At 35.4% G+C, this 20,261-nt stretch overlaps 3 protein-coding genes across 3 annotated transcripts; 2 read left to right on the forward strand and 1 right to left on the reverse strand.

Annotated features, from left to right (window-relative positions):
* Positions 1 to 525: 525 nt before the first annotated feature.
* Positions 526 to 4,485, forward strand: LOC113061463 (ADP-ribosylation factor-like protein 2-binding protein). Its single transcript, XM_026230591.1, has 7 exons — positions 526 to 661; positions 918 to 987; positions 1,079 to 1,140; positions 1,448 to 1,554; positions 1,645 to 1,730; positions 3,153 to 3,249; positions 3,508 to 4,485. Exons 1-7 carry the CDS (start codon positions 640 to 642, stop codon positions 3,607 to 3,609), a joined length of 546 nt encoding a protein of 181 aa, XP_026086376.1. The 5' UTR covers positions 526 to 639; the 3' UTR covers positions 3,610 to 4,485.
* A 442-nt stretch (positions 4,486 to 4,927) lies between these two features.
* LOC113061468 (plasmolipin) lies at positions 4,928 to 9,777 on the reverse strand. The gene is made up of 5 exons (XM_026230600.1): positions 9,612 to 9,777; positions 8,968 to 9,138; positions 7,488 to 7,661; positions 7,275 to 7,388; positions 4,928 to 5,341 (listed from the first exon to the last, which is right to left on the reverse strand). Exons 2-5 carry the CDS (start codon positions 9,097 to 9,099, stop codon positions 5,234 to 5,236), a joined length of 528 nt encoding a protein of 175 aa, XP_026086385.1. The 5' UTR covers positions 9,100 to 9,138; positions 9,612 to 9,777; the 3' UTR covers positions 4,928 to 5,233.
* A 1,556-nt stretch (positions 9,778 to 11,333) lies between these two features.
* Positions 11,334 to 19,481, forward strand: LOC113061465 (protein-glutamine gamma-glutamyltransferase 2-like). Its single transcript, XM_026230593.1, has 13 exons — positions 11,334 to 11,529; positions 13,625 to 13,801; positions 14,197 to 14,427; positions 15,285 to 15,403; positions 15,888 to 16,016; positions 16,166 to 16,343; positions 16,475 to 16,613; positions 16,825 to 16,928; positions 17,062 to 17,304; positions 17,428 to 17,694; positions 17,789 to 17,949; positions 18,034 to 18,170; positions 18,918 to 19,481. Exons 1-13 carry the CDS (start codon positions 11,514 to 11,516, stop codon positions 19,066 to 19,068), a joined length of 2,052 nt encoding a protein of 683 aa, XP_026086378.1. The 5' UTR covers positions 11,334 to 11,513; the 3' UTR covers positions 19,069 to 19,481.
* The last annotated feature ends 780 nt before the right edge of the window (positions 19,482 to 20,261 follow it).

A 20,261-nucleotide genomic window follows, 5' to 3' on the forward strand; every position in this document is an offset into this window, starting at 1 on the left:
GCGTCACGGGTCGGGCAGACGCTGGGTGACGTCATGTGCGTGACACAAAACAAGACTTGCTACAGCTGTTAATGCTATTTAGTAAACATAACATATAAGACAAAAATAGCCATTTTACAAACCAAATTTCACAAATTTTATAAATCAAAAAGCATTTTAATAAAAGTTAAAGGAAAAACAATAATAAAGTACTCTGTATTGTGGCTTTGATCTGTGTTGTTTTGGCATAGGTTTTCTCTCTACTTCATCTTTTTATTATTTATGTATTATTATTATTATTCATTTGTCCTGTACTTTAGTGCAGTTTTACATATTTAAAAAATATATTTTTAAAAAGGTTCCCTCAAAACAGTTTAGGGAAAGGAACCCTATTTGTATGGATTTTGGTTCACATTGTACAAAAACTTACCGCCTGACTTACTAAAAGCTAATTTAATATAAAAGGCTAAATGTACAGCTACATCTAAAGCCTATATCATTGTCTGGAAAATCTTTCTCCCTGGGCTTGCTTTGTCGAGTAACTCAAAGAGGCGGAACCGAATAAAAGGAAAGTGTTTTCTACCGAACACATTTCGAAAAAGTACGCGTTCTCTCGTTGCCGTGGCAGCATCGACTTCAGGAAGAACGTTTGAGCGATTAATGATGGATGCTCGACAGATAGGTAATTAATTGTTCAAAATTATTCATAAACTTTTGAATTGAAAATGAATCATTGACCACATATCCAGTCGTTTGATTGTGCACTACCGTCCTGGCTTCTTTAAATCTCCAGTGGGCCAACCATGCACCTGCACTTCTAGCAGCTAGCTTACGGATATCTGGCGGACTAGTTTCATAATTGTGATCGTATCTAGCCTTTTGTGTTTTTGTGACCTTATTTAAACACCTCTATCTGAAATTTCTATAAAACCCTAAAGATCTGCTCGGTGGCAACGAGAACATAGTTGAAATGCAGAATTTGGAAGGAGAAGACTTTGCTGTTTCCAAGTAAGTTTGTTTTCTTTAGTGAAAATAATGCTTGGAACTTTATAGAATATACACTTTTTCTTCTGTTATCTGTAATATTTTGCCTCTTCAGATCATCGGATGCTGATGCAGAATTTGACATGGTTATCGGGAACATCGAGGATATTATAATGGGTATTCATATGTCTATTTTTCTATTAAATCACCCACAGTAACTTATGACAACAACCGTTCATCTTTAATATAAGGTTTCAGTATTCATCTATAATAAGTGTGAATATCACATAATCTGTCAAGAACATGTCCCAGGTCATTTAGGTGGAAAATGTACTAAATATTAATTGTTTTAATTTGTGTATGCAAAACGTAATTTATTTTTCTTTATTTATTTTCTCATGGTTTGGGATGAAACGAGACCTGGACATGCATTCATGCAATCCCCCAACCCAATTATAACTGACTAATGTTACTTTCTTCACAGAGGATGAATTCCAACATCTCCAGCAGTCTTTCATGGAGAAATATTACCTTGAGTTTGATGACTCTGAAGAAAACAAGCTCAGCTATACACCTATTTTTAATGAATATGTATGTAGTACTTTAAGCTTTGTTTTATTACATTCATGTAAGATGGAAATACTTCATTTAACTGTCATCTACTAAATTTTGCTATCATAGATTGAAATCCTAGAAAAACATCTGGAGCAGCAGTTGTTGGAGCGAATTCCTGGATTCAATATGGATGTCTTCACCCATTCACTCAAGTATGCTACAGGAATCTCATTTTCTGGGCCTGAGTATAGTACTCCGGCTTGACAGTGACTGACAGTATTTCTTTTACACTGACAGTATCATGAATACTGTTAAATATACAAAAAAGTAAACAGTACAGACAATAGCAATTCAGTCTTAAGTCAGTATAAAACAGGGATGCTAAAGATTCTCAAATATTATCATCCTCGTATATAAGGGGCAACTTCTTAAAATTTACATGGCAGCTAGCAGAGCTGGGTAGTAACTAACAGATCCAAATATGGAGTACTTTTAATTAGATAAAACATCATTTTAAAATACTCTGAATGAGAATACAGTTACTTTTTTTATTAATTACATGATTACATATTCACACAATAGCAATAAATAGTTAATAATTTCTTGATTCCTCTTTTTCATCTGTTAAATGTATCTTTCTAAAATTGCTTACCGCTTATGTACACTCGGAAAGTCTTCCTGTTTTGTGAACATTCACACAAAGACCAGTCATTAGTCAGGTTGCTACACAGCATTTGACCACTGGCTTCACAAAAATATTTTTTTTTCAACATTGCATTAACTACAGAACACCTATGATTTTTTTTGAATTATCATGCAGTAGGTTATTTAATAATGTATTACAATGTGTTTGGAAGTTTTTTTGTGTGTGTGTTTTTAAACACATAAAAAAATAAATAAAAAAAAAATAATAAAAAAAAATATATATATAGATAGATAGATAGATAGATAGATAGATAGATAGATAGATAGATAGATAGATAGATAGATATAGATAGATTTTTATATTTTCAAGGTTTTTGGTTAAAGGTCACATGACATGTAGTAAACAACGGTTTTATTTTGGTTGATGTTATTTTAAGATTATTTACTCACAAACCCCCTGCAGTTCTTTTACCAACCCCAGTTTGGAAAACTTAGATTTTACTCTTTGTATTTATATCAATATGGTACAAGATTATCCTATTTAAATCAATGTGTTTAACGAGTAAGGTCAAAAGTAATCTAAAAGTAATAAAAAAGTAAATATTACCAGAAATGCGTAATGTAATGGATTATGTTGCTAACTACAATTTTTGTTATGTAATTTTTAAACCGTAAGGGACTACAATTTCTAGTAATCTACCCAGCTCTGGCAGCCATATATATATATATATATATATATATAATGTATGGAAAAATACGTTTATATTATGTTACATTATTACCTTTTCTACTTCCATATGTTTTGTTAGTTGTATTATTTATGTATTTATTGATATATTTTTTTAAAAACCCTACTCTAAAATGTTATTGTAATACACCTAATTTACCACTAGATGGAGGTATTTACATAAGCTTTTACTTAGAACATTATTTCCTAATTGTGACCTAAATTACTTTAGTGTATTTGTAATCCTTCTTTTCTCAATTAGACAGCACAAAGATGAAGTCTCGGGTGACATACTAGACATGCTGCTCACTTTCACTGACTTTATGGCCTTTAAAGAGATGTTCATTGATTACAGAGCAGTAAGTAAAAATCAGTTCTTTATGTATTGGAAAATATAGGATTCATAATGTAAAATAATGTGTATTTGGATTATGTTACAGTTCATAGAAAAGCCGTTCTGCCCAGTTAAAATGTAATTTTTGGCTATAATAAAATAACTAGAAACATCATCACCTACTAAGATGAAACTTTGGCCTACTTTTCTACTTCATGAACAGAAGCTATAAACCTGCCATAGTCTGTAAGAGAAACTAATTTGTCCAATTTTCTTTTTATAGGAAAAGGAGGGTAGAGGATTGGACCTTAGTACTGGCCTGGTGGTCAAGTCTTTAAACTCTGCTTCCGCTTCACCTCTGACCTCCAGCATGACCTCACAATAGAACTGAACCAATGGGCATTTCATGTAAATGATCAGTCACCACATGATTATTCCCATGTAAAAAGATGAAGATTTATTGAAAACTCCTTTCTGGCTCATCCCAAAACAAACAGACACTGTTGTACTAACTTGACAGAAGGGAATCAGTGTTTAACTTAGGTTAATGTTTAAACGTAACATTCAGGTTAACCGTCAGCTCATCCTCTTTAGCAGTATTCATATGATCTGTGACAAAATGCAGACTCAGCCTGGATCAGTCTTTTATATTTTGTTGATCTACAGCTCAGCAAAACACTTGTTTCTGACCAAACTGATAGTGAGCATGTGAGTATCTGAAAGCTGCCACTTTATTGCACTTTTTCAAATAGAACCCCTTTTTTTAACGGTTAAGTCCTTATACAACATAATGTACCAAAATAATTACTTTCACTTGACAATCATAAAGGGCTTTTCATTACAAAAGTATTACACAATGTTCCTGATATAACAACAGTTCTAAAAGACCCGTTTTTTTATTTACAAGACCGTATCCCCAGGTAAAATATTACAGAATAAAAAAATGTATATGGTGTTTATACAGTCACCAGAAACAATGCAAATAATCTCATGCAGTTTTTCATGCTCTTTAATATGACGTGGAGTCCATGTTTTGGATGGCTTTCATATCTTCTGAGTGACAATAAGAAGGAAATATTCAAAATAATACTTGTTTTGTTGATGTATAAATGACTAATGTCAGCCTTTTTACTTCCTTCTTAGAAGAATGTGTTGTTCTTACTAGATGAATGTTGCGTAATTGTGTATATTTGTTCATTATTTGTATATATAGACATATTTGAGTTTGTGTATGAGAGAAATAAATACAGTGGTTCTTTAATTATTTTTTTATCAAACCATTTTTATGCTCAAAACAATTAATCAATTACATTCTTAAGCATAACTTCACAATAATGCAAGAACCTCACCACTTAAATACATATTTGCTCAAGTCATTTAGTGTATCTTTAAAAAAAAAAAAAAGTACACAACTGTTTAAAAGTTGGGGCTGGTAAGATTCTTGTATGTTTTTTTAATGCTTACTAAGGCTGCATTTATTTGATCAGAAAGTACAGTAAAATCTATTTTGTATACATTTAATATTGTATATAAAAATATTGTGAAATGTTACTACAATTTAAAATAGTGTTTCTACTTTAACATTTTAAAATTACATTTTAAGGGTAAGGGTACATTTTATTTATTTATTTTATTTTTTGGAAGCCATACTACTTTTTTTTTTTATTCAGGCCCCTTTGATGAATAAGAAATAGGAAAAATATATATATATATATATTGTAAGATTATAAAAGTCTTTACTGTCACTTTTGATCAATTCAATGCATCCTTGCTTAGTCAAATTATTATTATTTTTCTTTAAAAAAATCTTACTGACCCCTCGACTAATGCACATAAGCATACACACAATGTCCATGTTTTAAACCATCAAGCAATCATGATGGGCACAGTTATACAGAAGGGTTGTCGGACGTTTCTGAAGAGGATTTTCAGCTATGCCAGATAATCTGAGCAATATCCCCTTCCAAGTGTCCTCACATAGTGAATGAGAGTGTTAATCCAAGGATGGTCTACACAGGCACTGTACTCGCCGCTGCGTTTTGCCCTTCACCCCTCCAGTTCAAATAGGCAAAGAAGCTGCTAGCTCCATATAACAGTGTCACCACTATGGCAAAGAACTGCAAGAAAAGATGCATGAAAAAAATACAGATCTTACATATTGTACTCAAGTATTAGAAGTGTGCCCATCAACAAAAAAAAATGGTAGCACTTTATTTTACAGTCCTGTTCCTCATGTACATAATATGTACTTATTATAGTAATTACAATAACTATGTAATAACTAGGTACTAACCCTGAACCTACCCCTAAACCTAACCCTACCCCATGTAGTTACCTTGTATTACCAGAACTTTCTTAGATAAATACACTGTAAGTACACTATAAGTACATGTTAGTACACGTACTGTAAAATAAAGTGCAACCAAAAAAAGGGTTTTATTTTTCCCCTTACAATGAAAGTTAATGGGGTTCAATGTTGTTTTGGACTCTAATGACACTCATTGTATGTGCAACTTAAAATATTCTAAATCCATTTTCGTGTTTGAACTGTCTCTTTAAGAATTTAAGAACATAATCCATAAAGGCATAGTTCACCCAAAAATGAAAACTGACCCCATGATTTACTCACCCTCAAGCCATCCTAGGTGTAAATGACATTCTTCTTTTAGGTGAATACAATCACAGTTATATTAAATAAAGTCCAGGCTAATCCATTCTTTATAATGGAAGTGGAAGGTAACCCAAAATTTGACGGCCAAAAAATTGCACCCATCCATTATAAAAGAAGTCCACCCAGCTCTGGGGGGTTAATAAAGTTCTTCTGAAGCGACACAATGCATTTGTGTAAGAAAAATATCCATATATCCAACTTTATAAATCTTAATCTCTAGCTTCCGCTAACTGACATACGCACCTTCACGTAGGGTGAAGAAATCATGGGCTAATTTTCTTTTTGAGTGAACTATCCCTTTAATACAAGTTAAACAACAGATAAATTATTTCACGCCATATAACTATTTTACAGGAATGTATATAGACAGCCATTGAGCAGATTTAAAGATGTCGTAATAATTTAGAAGCGTAAACTGTTGACCTTTACACATGGAGGAGGTATGAACGGTGATTACACTCCTCCACTAAAAGCATTATAGGTTTGTCATGTGCTTGCTGCACAATTTAATCTGGACCGATGTGGTTTTAAAGCTCTATAAAACACACTTTACTATACAACATTGCTTCTGAACTCATGACAGTTTTAACCATCTACTAAAAGCCTTTTATTTGATCAACAATACTGTATTGAGTTTTCAGTGATGAATAATGCTTTAACCAGATAAATGAAGGCCCTCCCTCAAATTATATTTTTTGGCTTAAAACATATTGGTTATTATTATTAATTGTTATTATTTTTAAGAAAGCCCTATCTACACTACCATTCAAAATTTTGGGGTCCTTAAGATTTCTTGATGTTTTTGAAAGATGTCTCAAGCGGTCACCTAAGTTAATTTATTTAATCAAAAATACAGTAAAGTCAGTCAAATTATAAGATGTCATCAATTTAAAATTAATATTTTCTATTTTAATCATTTTTAAAATCTGATTTATTTTTGTGATGCCAAAGCTGAATTTTCAGCATCATTGCTCCAGTCTTCAGTGTCACATGATCCTTCAGAAATATTTTAATATGCCGTTTTGGGGCTCAAGAAACATTTCTTATTATTATCATAGTTGAAACGTTTGCTGCTTAATATTTTTCTGGAAACCATAATACATGTTTTTCACGATTCTTTGAGTATTGCTTTCATGAGAAAAATCATACTGCTCCCAAACTTTTAAACGGTAGTTTAAATATTTGTTAATACTTGAGAGCATTGCAGACATTTGAATTGCCTCATCTGGGTGAGCAGTGTGACACAATGCTATTTTCTAAAGGTGTTTCACAGATAAGCCTGCCTTTACTTTAGAAATGAGGTAGGATGAACACACCTCTCTCAGCTCATATTATTTATGAATGTGTGTAAAGTGTGTTCAGGAGATGTTTGCACTCACTGCAGAAGCTCCCAGATGACCTTGCCAAAAAGACCAGTTTGGTGGAACGGATACAGCATCTGCCAGAAAAGCAGTTGTGTATAGAACAGCTGCAACTACATAGAACACCATGAGCTACAAGGAAGAATGGAAGACAGAATGACAAATCTGATTTAACTGACAAAGTCACAAATAATATAAGATATCTCCTCTATTAGAGGAGTAAACGCTCACCACCAAAGGCAAGGGCACTGAGGGTAAACTCTGATAAAACCTCAGCAACAGCACAACAAACAGGGCAATGCTCAGAAGCCACAGCGTCACGCTGACAAACATCACCCAACCATAAGCAGGAATCGTGGCATAGCTGGTACTGGCGATCAGCGTCCACACCAGTAAACCAGCAATCTGAACAGAAGATGGAGATGATCGGATGTTAAATATTAATGACAAAATACTGCCACTTAAAGGGTTACTTCCCCTAAAAATTACAATTCTGTCATCATTTGCACAACCTCTTACTTACTTTCTCATAACTTAAGACATACTTTGAAAGTACCCAGTGAAAGTCAGTGGCTCCAAAATAGTATTGGACCCTAATGATGAACAAAAAAATTTGTGTATGTGTGTGTGCTACAGCAAAAAATGACAACTTTACAGATTTGGAAGGACAAAAGTGTGCGTAAATGATGACAGAATTTTTATTTTTTCATACATTTATCCTTCAAGTCAAGAAAACCCCTATTATCACTAAGTTTTTTTTAATTCAGGGTGTTATAATTAATTTAGATGACATTTAACTTGCACAGTTACATACATGAGCTTTAAAATGAAAGTGATGTACGTGTGAATCTTCCTGGTCGTTCTCGTTGGATACCAAACAATATTTCACATGCAACACTGTCAACAGTTAATGATATTTTTAGCACCCTATGTCCTGAGGAATCTTTTTACACAGTTATAAATAAATAAAAATAAGGTAGCAAATAAACAAACAGATGATGTCGATGGAATTCATTTATACAATGAATATCAAAAGTTCACGATCTATTATTCATCTGATAAAGGCCTCAGGTTTCAGGCTATGTGTCTGACACAAGATACCAACAAATGTGACTTGCTCCACAGAATAAAGACTAAAACAGACACATCTCAGGTCAAACATTCACTAAAGTTCAGTAAGATTACATTTATATTTACTGATTTAACAATCATGAAATAATGTATTTGTATTGAGGGGAGTGTCACGCAGTTTTATTAAGCTTGAAACACATGACAAAGCATAGAAAGTGGAATATGCATTACTATGGTTATTGATCCAGTAACCAGTATGATGGGAATACAATACACATCAAAAATACTGATGTTTATTGAAGTTTAATCAGTCATTTATATTACAGTCAAAGTAAGTATTTTTCTGAATATGTTGATATTTTGAGCAGAATGTAGTTTGAATGTTCCTAAATGGTTTACTTCTTTTGTTGGCTCAGTGCAGGAGCACACTTAATGACCCTACAAGCATAAAACCATCTGCATAATATCCTAGTTGTATGAAAAATTCTGACCATAAACCATGCCGAGACTTTTATCAATCAATACTTACAGTCTCTGTTTTCCTCATAAACACTTGAAATCTGGCAGTTTCTCTTAAGCATAAAACACTTGAACATATGACAAAGCATGGAAAGTGCAATGTACAGTTTTCCCAACTCACAATCTCGGCCAAAAGTAAGATACCAGGAATGCTCTTGATGAAGTCCAAGTCTATCATTGCTGGGATTCCATAACTTCTCTGAGGTTCAGTGGAGCTGGTCTGAGTGCTGACCTTCCCAGGAAAATCCGCCATTTCTTCTCAGTATAAAGAGTTGATTATATAAAAATATCTCTTTAAAAAAGAAAAAGGAAATAACACACCTCAGAGGAGACACACCAGAACAGGTAATGCAGGTGTTGTCACTACATAACAACTCTGCTTTTACAGATAAAAAAATTTCGTTCTCTCTCCCACACCCTCTCTCCCTCCCTCCCTCCTTCTCCCTACCTTTGTACACCTATGATGTATTTAAAGTGAGATCATGTTAGGCGTATACATCTGTGTACCTAAGTAATAAATAACTTCAGTAAAAATAATAAAGTGAGAACCCTCTACCTTCCTCTTGTAAAGAAAAAAGGAAACAGCAAGACAATACAAGTCAAAATTGGGGGCTAAAAAGTGTTTAAGGGATTAAAATGTCAGAATCAGAATGTGACAGAAGAGGATCTTTTACATGTACATAGACATGACATTTAGTGTAGTTGCACACAAGACATCAGGATATTATTATATATCATATATTTCATCTTTCATCCTTCACTAACCTGCACAACTGTCATTTTTGGACTCCAGTAGTTGACTCGATTCCTCTTTGGCCACTTGTCTGCAGCGACCAAATGTAAAACTTTCAAGTCATGTATTTTTGCTCTTTTTGCTGTTTCGGTACTCTACACTCCATGAGGTATAAAATGATCTCTGGTTGCTCCGCTGAGCATGCGTAAGCTGGGAACTGTCATGTTGACCTACTGGAAAAAAACTAAAAACATGAAAACCCATGTCTCCAGGGGATACTGCTATGGGGGCCAGCCTGACACATTGCTCTGGTTGTGTGTTATTTTGCCCTCTAGTGGTGTGAATGCAACAATAATATGATCTGGATCTCTTTGGGAGGTCTAAACTTGATAGCCTCAGTTCGGAAAGCAATGTAGAAACTGGTATAATGGTAACACTAAAAGCAAATGTAACATTAAGCAGAAATGAGCAGAATCCAAGCTGAAAAAATGTGTTATCATACATTTCAGACGTGTTATTTTTGTCAATTATTTTTATGCATATTCAGCAAATTCAGTGTGCTTTGCAAGTTCCACCCTTGCAACCACAAACTATGAAACTTTAAACATCAACAGCGGTCTCACTTGTCTGACAAATTCATTTTGATGATAAATCAATGAGAGAGTAATGTGAAACTCAACAAAATCTGTACTGAGTATTTTTTCCTGAAAACTACCTGTTCCAGCATTCCTCAGCTTAGTGTCACACACACATGTGTAAATATATGTAGGTGTGGTACGGTGTTGCTTGACAGTAATACAGTGACCCTTTTGTGTGCCTGCGTGGTCAAAATGAACTGTAGTAATGTCACACCGCATGGTGAGAATCCACTGCCGGAGAGATCATTGTTCTTCCAGACAATGCAGCAGACACTTTATTTTAGGAAAGACTTTTCAAATGATCTATGTGACTTGCAGTTGTTAAAGGTTTAATGCGGTCATGGAATTTAATTAACTTCACAAACAGTAGGGAAATTTCTCACAAAATGATGTTAGAGGTTTTAGTTGTTTATGCAATCTGACCCCTAGACCTCCAACTGACACGTCAGGCATTTCATACCAGTGTGTTACACTTTATACATTATAGATAATATATGTTAAACTGCTATATTGTGCATGTTACTTAATGCATGCTCGACATTCAGTTGTTCAGAGGAAGTTTGGGAAGGAAAGACTTAGTCTCTGAAAACATTATGACTAATCTGACTTCCATTTTTGTATTGCAGGGAAAAGTGCATCCTCATTTGAGGCCTAATTTATGTAATCTAGAACATGTGATTTTTTTCTTTCGGTTTGTCATTTCTCCCTTTACTTAAATAGGAGAATTACACAAAGATTGAAAAAGAAAGTAACTGCCTGTGAGTCAGGGAAATAGAGGTGGAGTAGATCTATGGAATACTATGGAACTGTTACCCAACCATCAGAACTTCTCTTTTTAACAAAAGGCCCCTGTGTGACCCCGGCCCTTACGGAAAAGAGACAGTGTTTCCAGAAATGACCTGCTTGCAGAGACTACACTGATTGTAGTAAATACTCAAGCATTGAGTCTTTTTCCACAGAGGCAGAGGCAGAGCTGCATACACACATAGAAAGACCACTGTCTGTACACACTTAGCACCCCTGAATGCTTGAAGATCTTGTATGTGTGTGTGATGTCAGAGGTCATAAATGAAACGGAGAGGATGCGTGAGTCAGGATGTGTCTTATACAGAAAGAAGTACAGTCAGCAAGAGACAGAGATGGTGGAGCTTCAAGGGGCGTGGAAGGTCTTTCGTTATAAAATAGGTCCTAAAACAGCAAAGATATTATAAGGAAGACAGCTGTCTTGGACTGGACTACGGAAATTTACTGCAAACATCAAGAACAGGACTTGGAAGTGTCAAGCTAAATCCATCAATGGCCAGCCATAATGGTAAGAAAATCTCTCAATATATTTGTTTTTCAAAAATATTGCTCAAAGTAAGAACTGAGTATATCAGTATGATTGATAGCAATAATACAGTATGCTATTTAGCATTTACATAAGCTTTTGTTAACTACTGAATTACTGTAAGACTGTTTTTAAAAGATATTGTAAAGTCGTGAAGAACTTTTTGCTTAAGTGGACTAAGATTTATGTTATGCAGTCTGATGGTAAAGAGTTTTGCAAAGAAGACTGGCAAGATACATTTCCATTAGTGCAGGAAACTGCAGGTTTCATTTAAAAAACCTGTCTTTCTACCATGGATTAAAATATATTACGCCTTTCCATTAAATCATAATCTTACTCAAACAGCAGTAGTATAAGATGCTAAAGGTCCTAGTGAAAGGTTTGTTAAAATAAATATGGAAGTGGACCGCTGACTTCTTGGTGGATTGTGTTATTTTATTTGGTCCTTTATCGGACCTCTTTGTGAGGTCTGAGCTTTATTGGACCAGCTTGGAAAGCGATGAAGAAATTGGCATGGTAGTAACATTAAAAGAAAATGTCATTAAGCAGCAATGAGCAGAATCTAAGCTGAGAAAGACGAAAGAAGAAGAAATGTGTTGCCATACACTTTAGACATGTGTTATTGTCGCCAATTATTATTTTTATGCATTGTGCGAAAAAACAGAGTTTTAAAACTTTCCCAACATATTCAACAAATTCAGTTTTCTTTGCAGGTTACACCCTTGCAACCACAAACTGAAACTTTACACATCATAAGCAGTGTAACTGTTGTTTTGTACCATCTCGCCCCTCTCAGAAAAAAAAGTACAAAAGTTATCATTGAGGCGGTAATTTTTTAAGATCATTTGGTAATTTTTTAAGATCATTTAGGCCTAAAGGGTGCATATTAGTACCTCAAAGGTACATCTTAGTACCTTTTCAAATGGTACTGTCCTAGAGACAACTTTTGTACCTTTATTTCTGAGTGACAGGCTAAATATTAATAATACTGGTTGAGAATGTCCCAAGGTACTTTGTGATTTTCAATGAAACCAAGAACATCTGACAGTTCGCTTTTTGTTTACATTTAAATATTGACTAAAAGATCCTAAATATTTTTGTCATAACTTTTCTTTTTTCTTTTTTTAAGACTGGAACACACAACACAACTTAAACAAAACAAAAAAAAAGTGTTTTAAAACACTAGGCATCAGATATTTGCCAACTTTGTAAATGGTTACAGAATAAAAAATGGATATCATACAATAAACTAAACTGAGGGTCACACATTAGCAAATGTTCAAATTGATCCAAATACAACAATCACACACAGAAACATAGATCTCCTTGTTATGAGATGCATTTTTGATATTCTCTGACCAAATGGAATCATAGTATGCATCATTCACAATTTTTTGTGAAAACCCTCAACTCTGACTGCACAAAATCTGTAAACTGGCTCAAACTTTTGGCAGCTAACATAGACTCCTCCAGACTGCAAGTCAGGGCACAAGTTGTGTAATATATTCCAGCTTTTAAGGTGGTTTCAGTCTTTTGGCCCCTACTGTTTAAAGATAATATACGCAAATACAATACAAATCATTTCAGCAGTTAACAAGAAGATATTTCACCAAAAAGACGAAATAGGAAAATCTTTTCATTTTAATCATTTACTTTTAATGTTACTGTCATAACACTTTCTTCATCGCTTTCTAAGCTGGGGCTATAAAGCCCAGACCTCATAAGAAATCCAATACCAGACCAAATAAAATAACCAATGAGTCAGTGCCCTGCTTTCGTATTTATGGAAAAGTTTCATATTTATGCATTTTGTTATGAAACACTTTTTTTGAATGTACCATTTCAAGTCAGTATCTCAAACTGGTCCGCAAGACTGGAAAACAAGGTTTTTGCAAACCACATCATTAATACATTCAATAATTAACATAAATTTAGCCACCCAAATAACCAGCCTGCAATATTCAAAAGCATTTAAAGACATGGTATAGGTCAATGGAAGTCTCACTAAACTAAATGGATGTTCAAATGATATTTGCTTGCATTGTTTAAACTCTTTATTAATTTCTTTGGTGCTCAGCCCTACTGAGTGGTATAGATTTGCAGTGTTATGAGAATAACCATGCTCACCGCACTGAGGAGATGGATGTGAAGCGTCTGGTGGTGCGCAGAGGTCAGCCTTTCTCTGTAGTACTGCAGTGTACTGAGCACATCCCACAGCACAGAGACCAGCAGCTCAACCTCATACTACACCTGGGTGAGTAAACTAGATGGAGAGAGTAAAGGTCATGATACACGGGGGAACAATGTTTCTGGGCAATGTTGCCGTCAATGGGCAACCCGGTGAGACACAGGGCCCACGACCGATCTAAAGTACCCATATAGAAATTTGTTGCCCATTCTCAATGGGAAAGTACTCAAGCAACAATGTTTAAAAAAGTTGCCCCATGTATCATCACCTTAATGGTGAGTAGGTTTTGGACTGGGGTTTGATACTGCAGTAATCTTAAATTGGAGTATAAGAGAAGTTACTAGATAAAATCAGTTTGGTGGTCAAGTGGTTTAGCGATCAAAAAATACCTCAATCACAAAAATACTAAAATGCACATAACAACAGCATATGATTTGTGTGCACATGTTTGTGTGTTATAGGAAAGAAAAATGAGGTGGTCTTGAGGGTGTCAGATTCAGAGCAAGCTCATGGGAAATGGTGGTTTAGTCATCGTGATGCTCAGGGTGAGGTGATGCTGACTCTTCACAGCCCTGCTGATGCTCTTGTGGGTCTGTACAGCATGACTGTGGTTCTGCTCTCAGCTGATGGGCAGATCTTGGAGCAAACCAAGCCTCAGACCTTCTACCTGCTTTTCAATCCCTGGTGCAAAGGTGAGTATTTGGGATCATTAACCTGAAAAATATAAGATTCCTCATGACTTTGTTTCTTCTAAGTTTTTGGTTTATTTTTCACACTATGTAACCTGAGGAAACTAAAAGTTGAATTGAAGACTTTTGCAATAGTTTTATGGTTCTTATTTGTTCTTTTGGAGCTTGACAGACTATGCTTTTGGGTTCCATGGAAGATAAAATGTCATTGTAGGAAAAACGTGAGGGCTGCTCACACTAAAAATGAAAATTTTAATGATAACTGTAACCATCCATTTTTAATAATAGTTCTAATTGTATGATAATAGGGAAGTACAAAAAAAAAAAAGGAATTCAATAATTGGAATCACTTTCAGATTCATTTTTCTTACAGTTATTGAATGCTAAAATATTCACAGACCATCATAATCCACCCAACATTAAAGATTGCCCATTTAAAGCAGCAGCTGACTTCAGCACACACTTATAATAAAAAGAACATTATTGTCCATTGGTGTGGATGCTAAGCTAATTATTGTTATTGTTAAGGGACTTTAAGGTCAGTGCACACCAAGAGCAGTTACTATAATGATAACTATATTAACATCCATACCAGCAGACACTAACATTCTGTTTTTATAAGTATACACTCTTTAGGCCCATCCAGGCAGAGAAGGAGAACTAAAAAGATAACTATAACGATAACTATATGCACATCCAAGCCAACACACTATAAGATTGTTTATTATAAACCCTTGTTGCAGAATATTTACTGTGTGTCTGCTGCTTTAAATGTTCAAGCTGTTAGGTGGATTCTAATTGGCTGTCGTTGATTTGAATCACTCATCAAACATTTTTATAATAGATTTTCTTTCATGCAGATGACTCTGTGTACCTTCCAAGTGAGGAACTGCTGCAGGAGTACATTTTAAATGAAAGTGGGATCTTGTACCAGGGCTCATGGGATGATATCACCACTGTTCCATGGAACTTTGGACAGGTAACCTACAACTGCATTCCAAGGTTCTCAAGATCCAAATTTATACAGCCCTCATTTGTTTAGATAGTCTTGTGGCCAGTGCCCTTTCAGGGAAAGTTTAACAGCCTGGGATGACTGACACACAGTCAGGATTTATGGGTGATGTTGCATGGTGGTGGAATTCAGATGAGGCAGAGTGTGAATTGTGACAGATCAGTGGCAGGAGAACCACAGAGGGCTTGTCTGCTGGGTAATCACTCTCTATAGATGTCAGACATTTCAGCAACAATGTCTGTCTCACAAACAAGGGACTGTCCTATTTCAATCAGAGAGAAATTGGGAGTCTAGGGAGAAAGTGGGGGAAATGAAAGTGCTAAGCTTTCTTTGTAAAATAAAAGTTAGGCCCTGAGGACAGAACAAACTTACAAATAAAAATGGTTTAGTCTATGGTTTAATGTGAGCAAACCAAGATATTCATATTCTTCGGATTCTATTTTTCACACAGTTTGAAAAAGATGTGGTGGATATTTGCTTTGAAGTGCTGGACAATTCACCCACAGCCCTGAAAAATTCAGAGATGGACATAGCTAACAGAGGAAGCCCTGTTTATGTTAGCAGGACTATTACTGCCATGGTAAGCCACCTGTCAACATGGTCATTTGCTGTCTCCCCTGTTATAAACATATTTGTTCAAGCATAAGTGACTTTTTCACTGGAGTAATCTGTAAGAAGTATTTTATATACATTCTGTGTGTGTATATACGTTCTAATCTGCATTAACAGGTGAATGCTAACGATGATCGGGGGGTGGTATCTGGGCGCTGGGATGGGAAGTACAGTGATGGGGTGGCACCCACACGCTGGACTGGCAGTGTGCCCATCCTGAGGCGCTGGAGTGAGAAAGGGGGACAGAAAGTGCGCTATGGGCAGTGCTGGGTGTTCTCAGGAGTGGCCTGCACAGGTAAGAAGCAAAAGATTTAGAAAATATTCTAGGTATTCTAGGTCTAAGTCTTTCTAAATGCAGAAGTGCGTACTGCTGTTATTATTTCTGTTTGTGTTTCACATGCTCTGTAACATACCCCCTTTCCACAGTCCTCCGCTGTCTTGGCATTCCAACGAGATGTATCACAAATTACTCATCCGCTCATGACACTGATGCAAACATTTCTGTGGATTACCTTTTCAATGATCAGCTTGGAAGTGTGTCTGAAGGCAGCAAGGACTCCATCTGGTGAGTTATGATATCCACATAATTGTTTTGCTCTAAACCTATTCTATATGACAACAGTTTTTGTCATTTTTGTCTGATATAATTTCTCCTAAGCAATTTTAAGAAAACATCTGAGACAAAGCTGAACACCATCAAGTTATATAAGTTTATTAGAGATTTCAAAGAGCAACTCTGTGGTCCCTGAGCTGTGAGCTTCATCCTCTATATTCAGGAACTACCACTGTTGGGTTGAATCCTGGATGAAACGCGATGACCTCCCAGAAGGTTACGATGGATGGCAGGTGCTAGATCCAACTCCTCAAGAAAAGAGTGATGGTAAAGCTTTACTCGTTCAAGTATAAAAAACAAGAACATCCAGAGAATTACTTCTTTTTATCTCCCATTACATAAAACTGTAATATTAACTAGCTTGTAGATACCTACATCCTCTTCTCTCATGTTCTTACAGGAGTCTTCTGCTGTGGGCCTTGTCCAGTCCATGCAGTCAAAGAGGGAGAGGTGGGGTTGAAGTACGACACCCCATTTGTGTTTTCTGAGGTGAATGCTGATCTGATCTTCTGGATTGTTCATCCAGATGGCCAACGAATTCAAGTGTCCCAAAACAGTAAAGTTATAGGGCGGAACATAAGCACTAAGAGCGTGTATGGAGACTTTAGAGAGGACATTACTGCTAACTACAAATATCCTGAAGGTAAAAACAAGTGACCTGTCGAATGTATGTTTTTGATTTCAGTTTATATTTGTCCATGCCAACTGATTCTGAAACTGTGATATTTTGATATTAATCACATTCAAATGCTTTGTCCCACCACAGGATCAATGAAGGAGCGAGAGGTTTATAAAAAGGCAGGAAGACAAGTGGGCCAAAAGAACAAAGGCCCAGGACAGCTTGAGCTTTTCATCAAGCACGCCCCAGCTATCCATGGGACAGACTTTGACGTGATCATAGAGGTGTATAATGCTGGTAGGGAGGACACAGATGCACAGCTCACAGTCACATCGAATGCAATAACCTACAATAGTATCCACCGCGCAGAGTGCCAGAGAAAGACAACCTCTCTCACAGTGCCAGCTCACAAAGGTAAGACTAGGAAACTTGGACAGTATCCTGAAAACCAATTTTACCACTCCTTTAAGGACAATCAATTCAAAAATATCTTTGCATCACTTTATAGCCCATAAAGAAGTATTGCGACTTCAGTATGACCATTATGGGGCATGTGTGTCTGAACATCACATGATAAGAGTCACAGCCCTCCTCCAACCCACTGATCAAGACAACATCATTCTACAAGAAATCAACATCCCCTTGAAAATGCCTGCGCTTTTTATCAAGGTGATGAACTGCTGCTTTAATACTTGCACTCTGTCAGTGGCTTTAGCCCTTTTACCAATAATCAATATTTGTTCTACATTTCAGATTATTGGGAAAGCGATTGTATCACGTAAACTAACAGCACAAATCTCCTTCAACAATCCCTTACCTGTTAGTCTTCAAGGAGGCGTGTTTACTGTGGAGGGAGCAGGACTGACAGAGGCGAAAGAAATAAAAACACAGTATGTACTAGTTTTAGAAATCATGCAGAGTATGCACTCGACATTAAATGAATTGTTCTCCCCAAAATAAACAGTTAAAAAATAACTCACTCTAAGGCCATATAAAATGTAGATGGGATTGCTTTTTTTTTTCTTCAATAAAACCGATTTGAGAAATTTAGAACGGCATCACTTGTTCACCTATGGATCCTCTCCAGTGAATAGCTGGCGTCAGAATGAAAGGTCCAAAAAGCTGATGAAGACATCACAATAATCCACAGAGCTCAATCCCAGCTCATGATCCATAATAACACTTCGTCCAGTGAATAAATCCATCCCTTTATTGTCTTCTCACTTCAAAATCCACCGCAAAGCATGTTTAACTGTTTTGGACTGATTTGCAACAGTTTGAATTTAAAAGTGTCTTAAAAGCCTTTCACTTCAAAAAAAATTAATTGGTGAACTGGAGTCAATTACTTGTGGATTATTGTGATGTTTTTTATCAACTTGAACTCATTCTGACGGCACCCATTCACTGAGGATCCACTGGTGAGCAAGTTATTTAAATTTCTCAAAATATATTCCAGTGAAGAAACAAACTCATCTACATCTTGGATGGCCTGAGGGTGAGTACATTTTCTGCAAATTTTAATTTATGCGTGAACTCAGTATCTACAGTAGTATACATTTTTCGATGTGCATCGGACCTCATCTAAGGCATCCAAGTTTTGGTTGACTGTTAACGTGTATATATCTCTTTTTCTCTAGTGGTAAGATTGAACCTGGTCAGGCTGTGACCGTTAAATTCTCCTTCAAGCCCACCCGTGCTGGCCTGAGGAAACTGCTTGTCGACTTTGACTCGGACAGACTGAGAGATGTAAAAGGAGAAACTACTATCATTGTTCAGACAAAAATGTGAAATAGGGCACTGTCCAAGAAATCTAGACAATTCAGAGAGCCATACATCAAGTGTGTTGTAAATGATACAGTTTATGATATATACATGACTTGATGAAAGCTGTTTTGCTTGTTACTTATTTTGTTTGAATTTTGTTCATACCAAGAGTTTGTAAAATGTCCTTAATGATTACTTTGATATGATATCTTTGCATGCTCTCATGCAGACCTTGAATATAAGTACCTTAAAAGCTGTTTTTCTACATGTACAATGCCCAATCATGTGAATACACCCTAGCTTTTAATACATAAACGCTTTTATCTAATGACAATTTGGAAATCAGTGTTTATTGATACTTTAAGTATAATGCTGCTGTTGTGTTTGATATAAATGTTATTTTAATTACAACAGAAAGTAAATGTGACTGCAAAATATATTTTCTATATTTGTTGTTTATCACTCCATTTCCTATAAACAGCAATATCACAGACAGTAGAAATAAAATGTCAGTGAAATGTTATATCAGGTTTAGCTAGATAGTATGCTTGCACACTTGACATTGCATTTGTACCATTTAACAATTGGAAATGGAGACTTTAGAAGTAAAGACAAAGTCCCTTTGGGTATTCTATAGTCTTTGGTAAAGGTAACTTATTAGATGACAGGGATAGCTAAAGAGTAACCTTAACAAGCGAGTAAGTGACATTTATTACAGGTAAATTTCTGAGTAAATAGTAGTGCCATTACTGTCATGTGAATGATCAACTCTCTGTTTTCTATAAATCTATTTTCTAATTGTGCTTAACCTTATGGAAATAAAACGTGGGGTTTGTGCATAAACAAAATTTTGTTACTTTTACTGTTACTTTTATAGCCAAATACACAAAATTGAAAGTACTCTGTTTTAACTTATTGTTTTACTTTTATTATTTAATGCATTGTTTTAGTTTCAATGTTTGTCTTGCTTTTGTATTGTGCAAAATCTTCTACCCTTCCTCCATCACACTGCATCATAATATTCTAAAATCTATTTGGACTGTTACTATTATAACTATTAATAATAATGATGATGATGATGATGAAGGAAGTTATACTTTTAGAGTAACGCACAACGATTTCCGTAAACATATAAAATATGGCATTATTTATAGCAATGGCGTTGCAGGAAGAAGAGCTTCTTATAAACTGAGAGAGAGAGAAAAAAAAACATTAAA

This window comes from Carassius auratus, chromosome 43 (genome assembly GCF_003368295.1).
Source record: "Carassius auratus strain Wakin chromosome 43, ASM336829v1, whole genome shotgun sequence".
Lineage (NCBI taxonomy): Eukaryota > Metazoa > Chordata > Actinopteri > Cypriniformes > Cyprinidae > Carassius > Carassius auratus.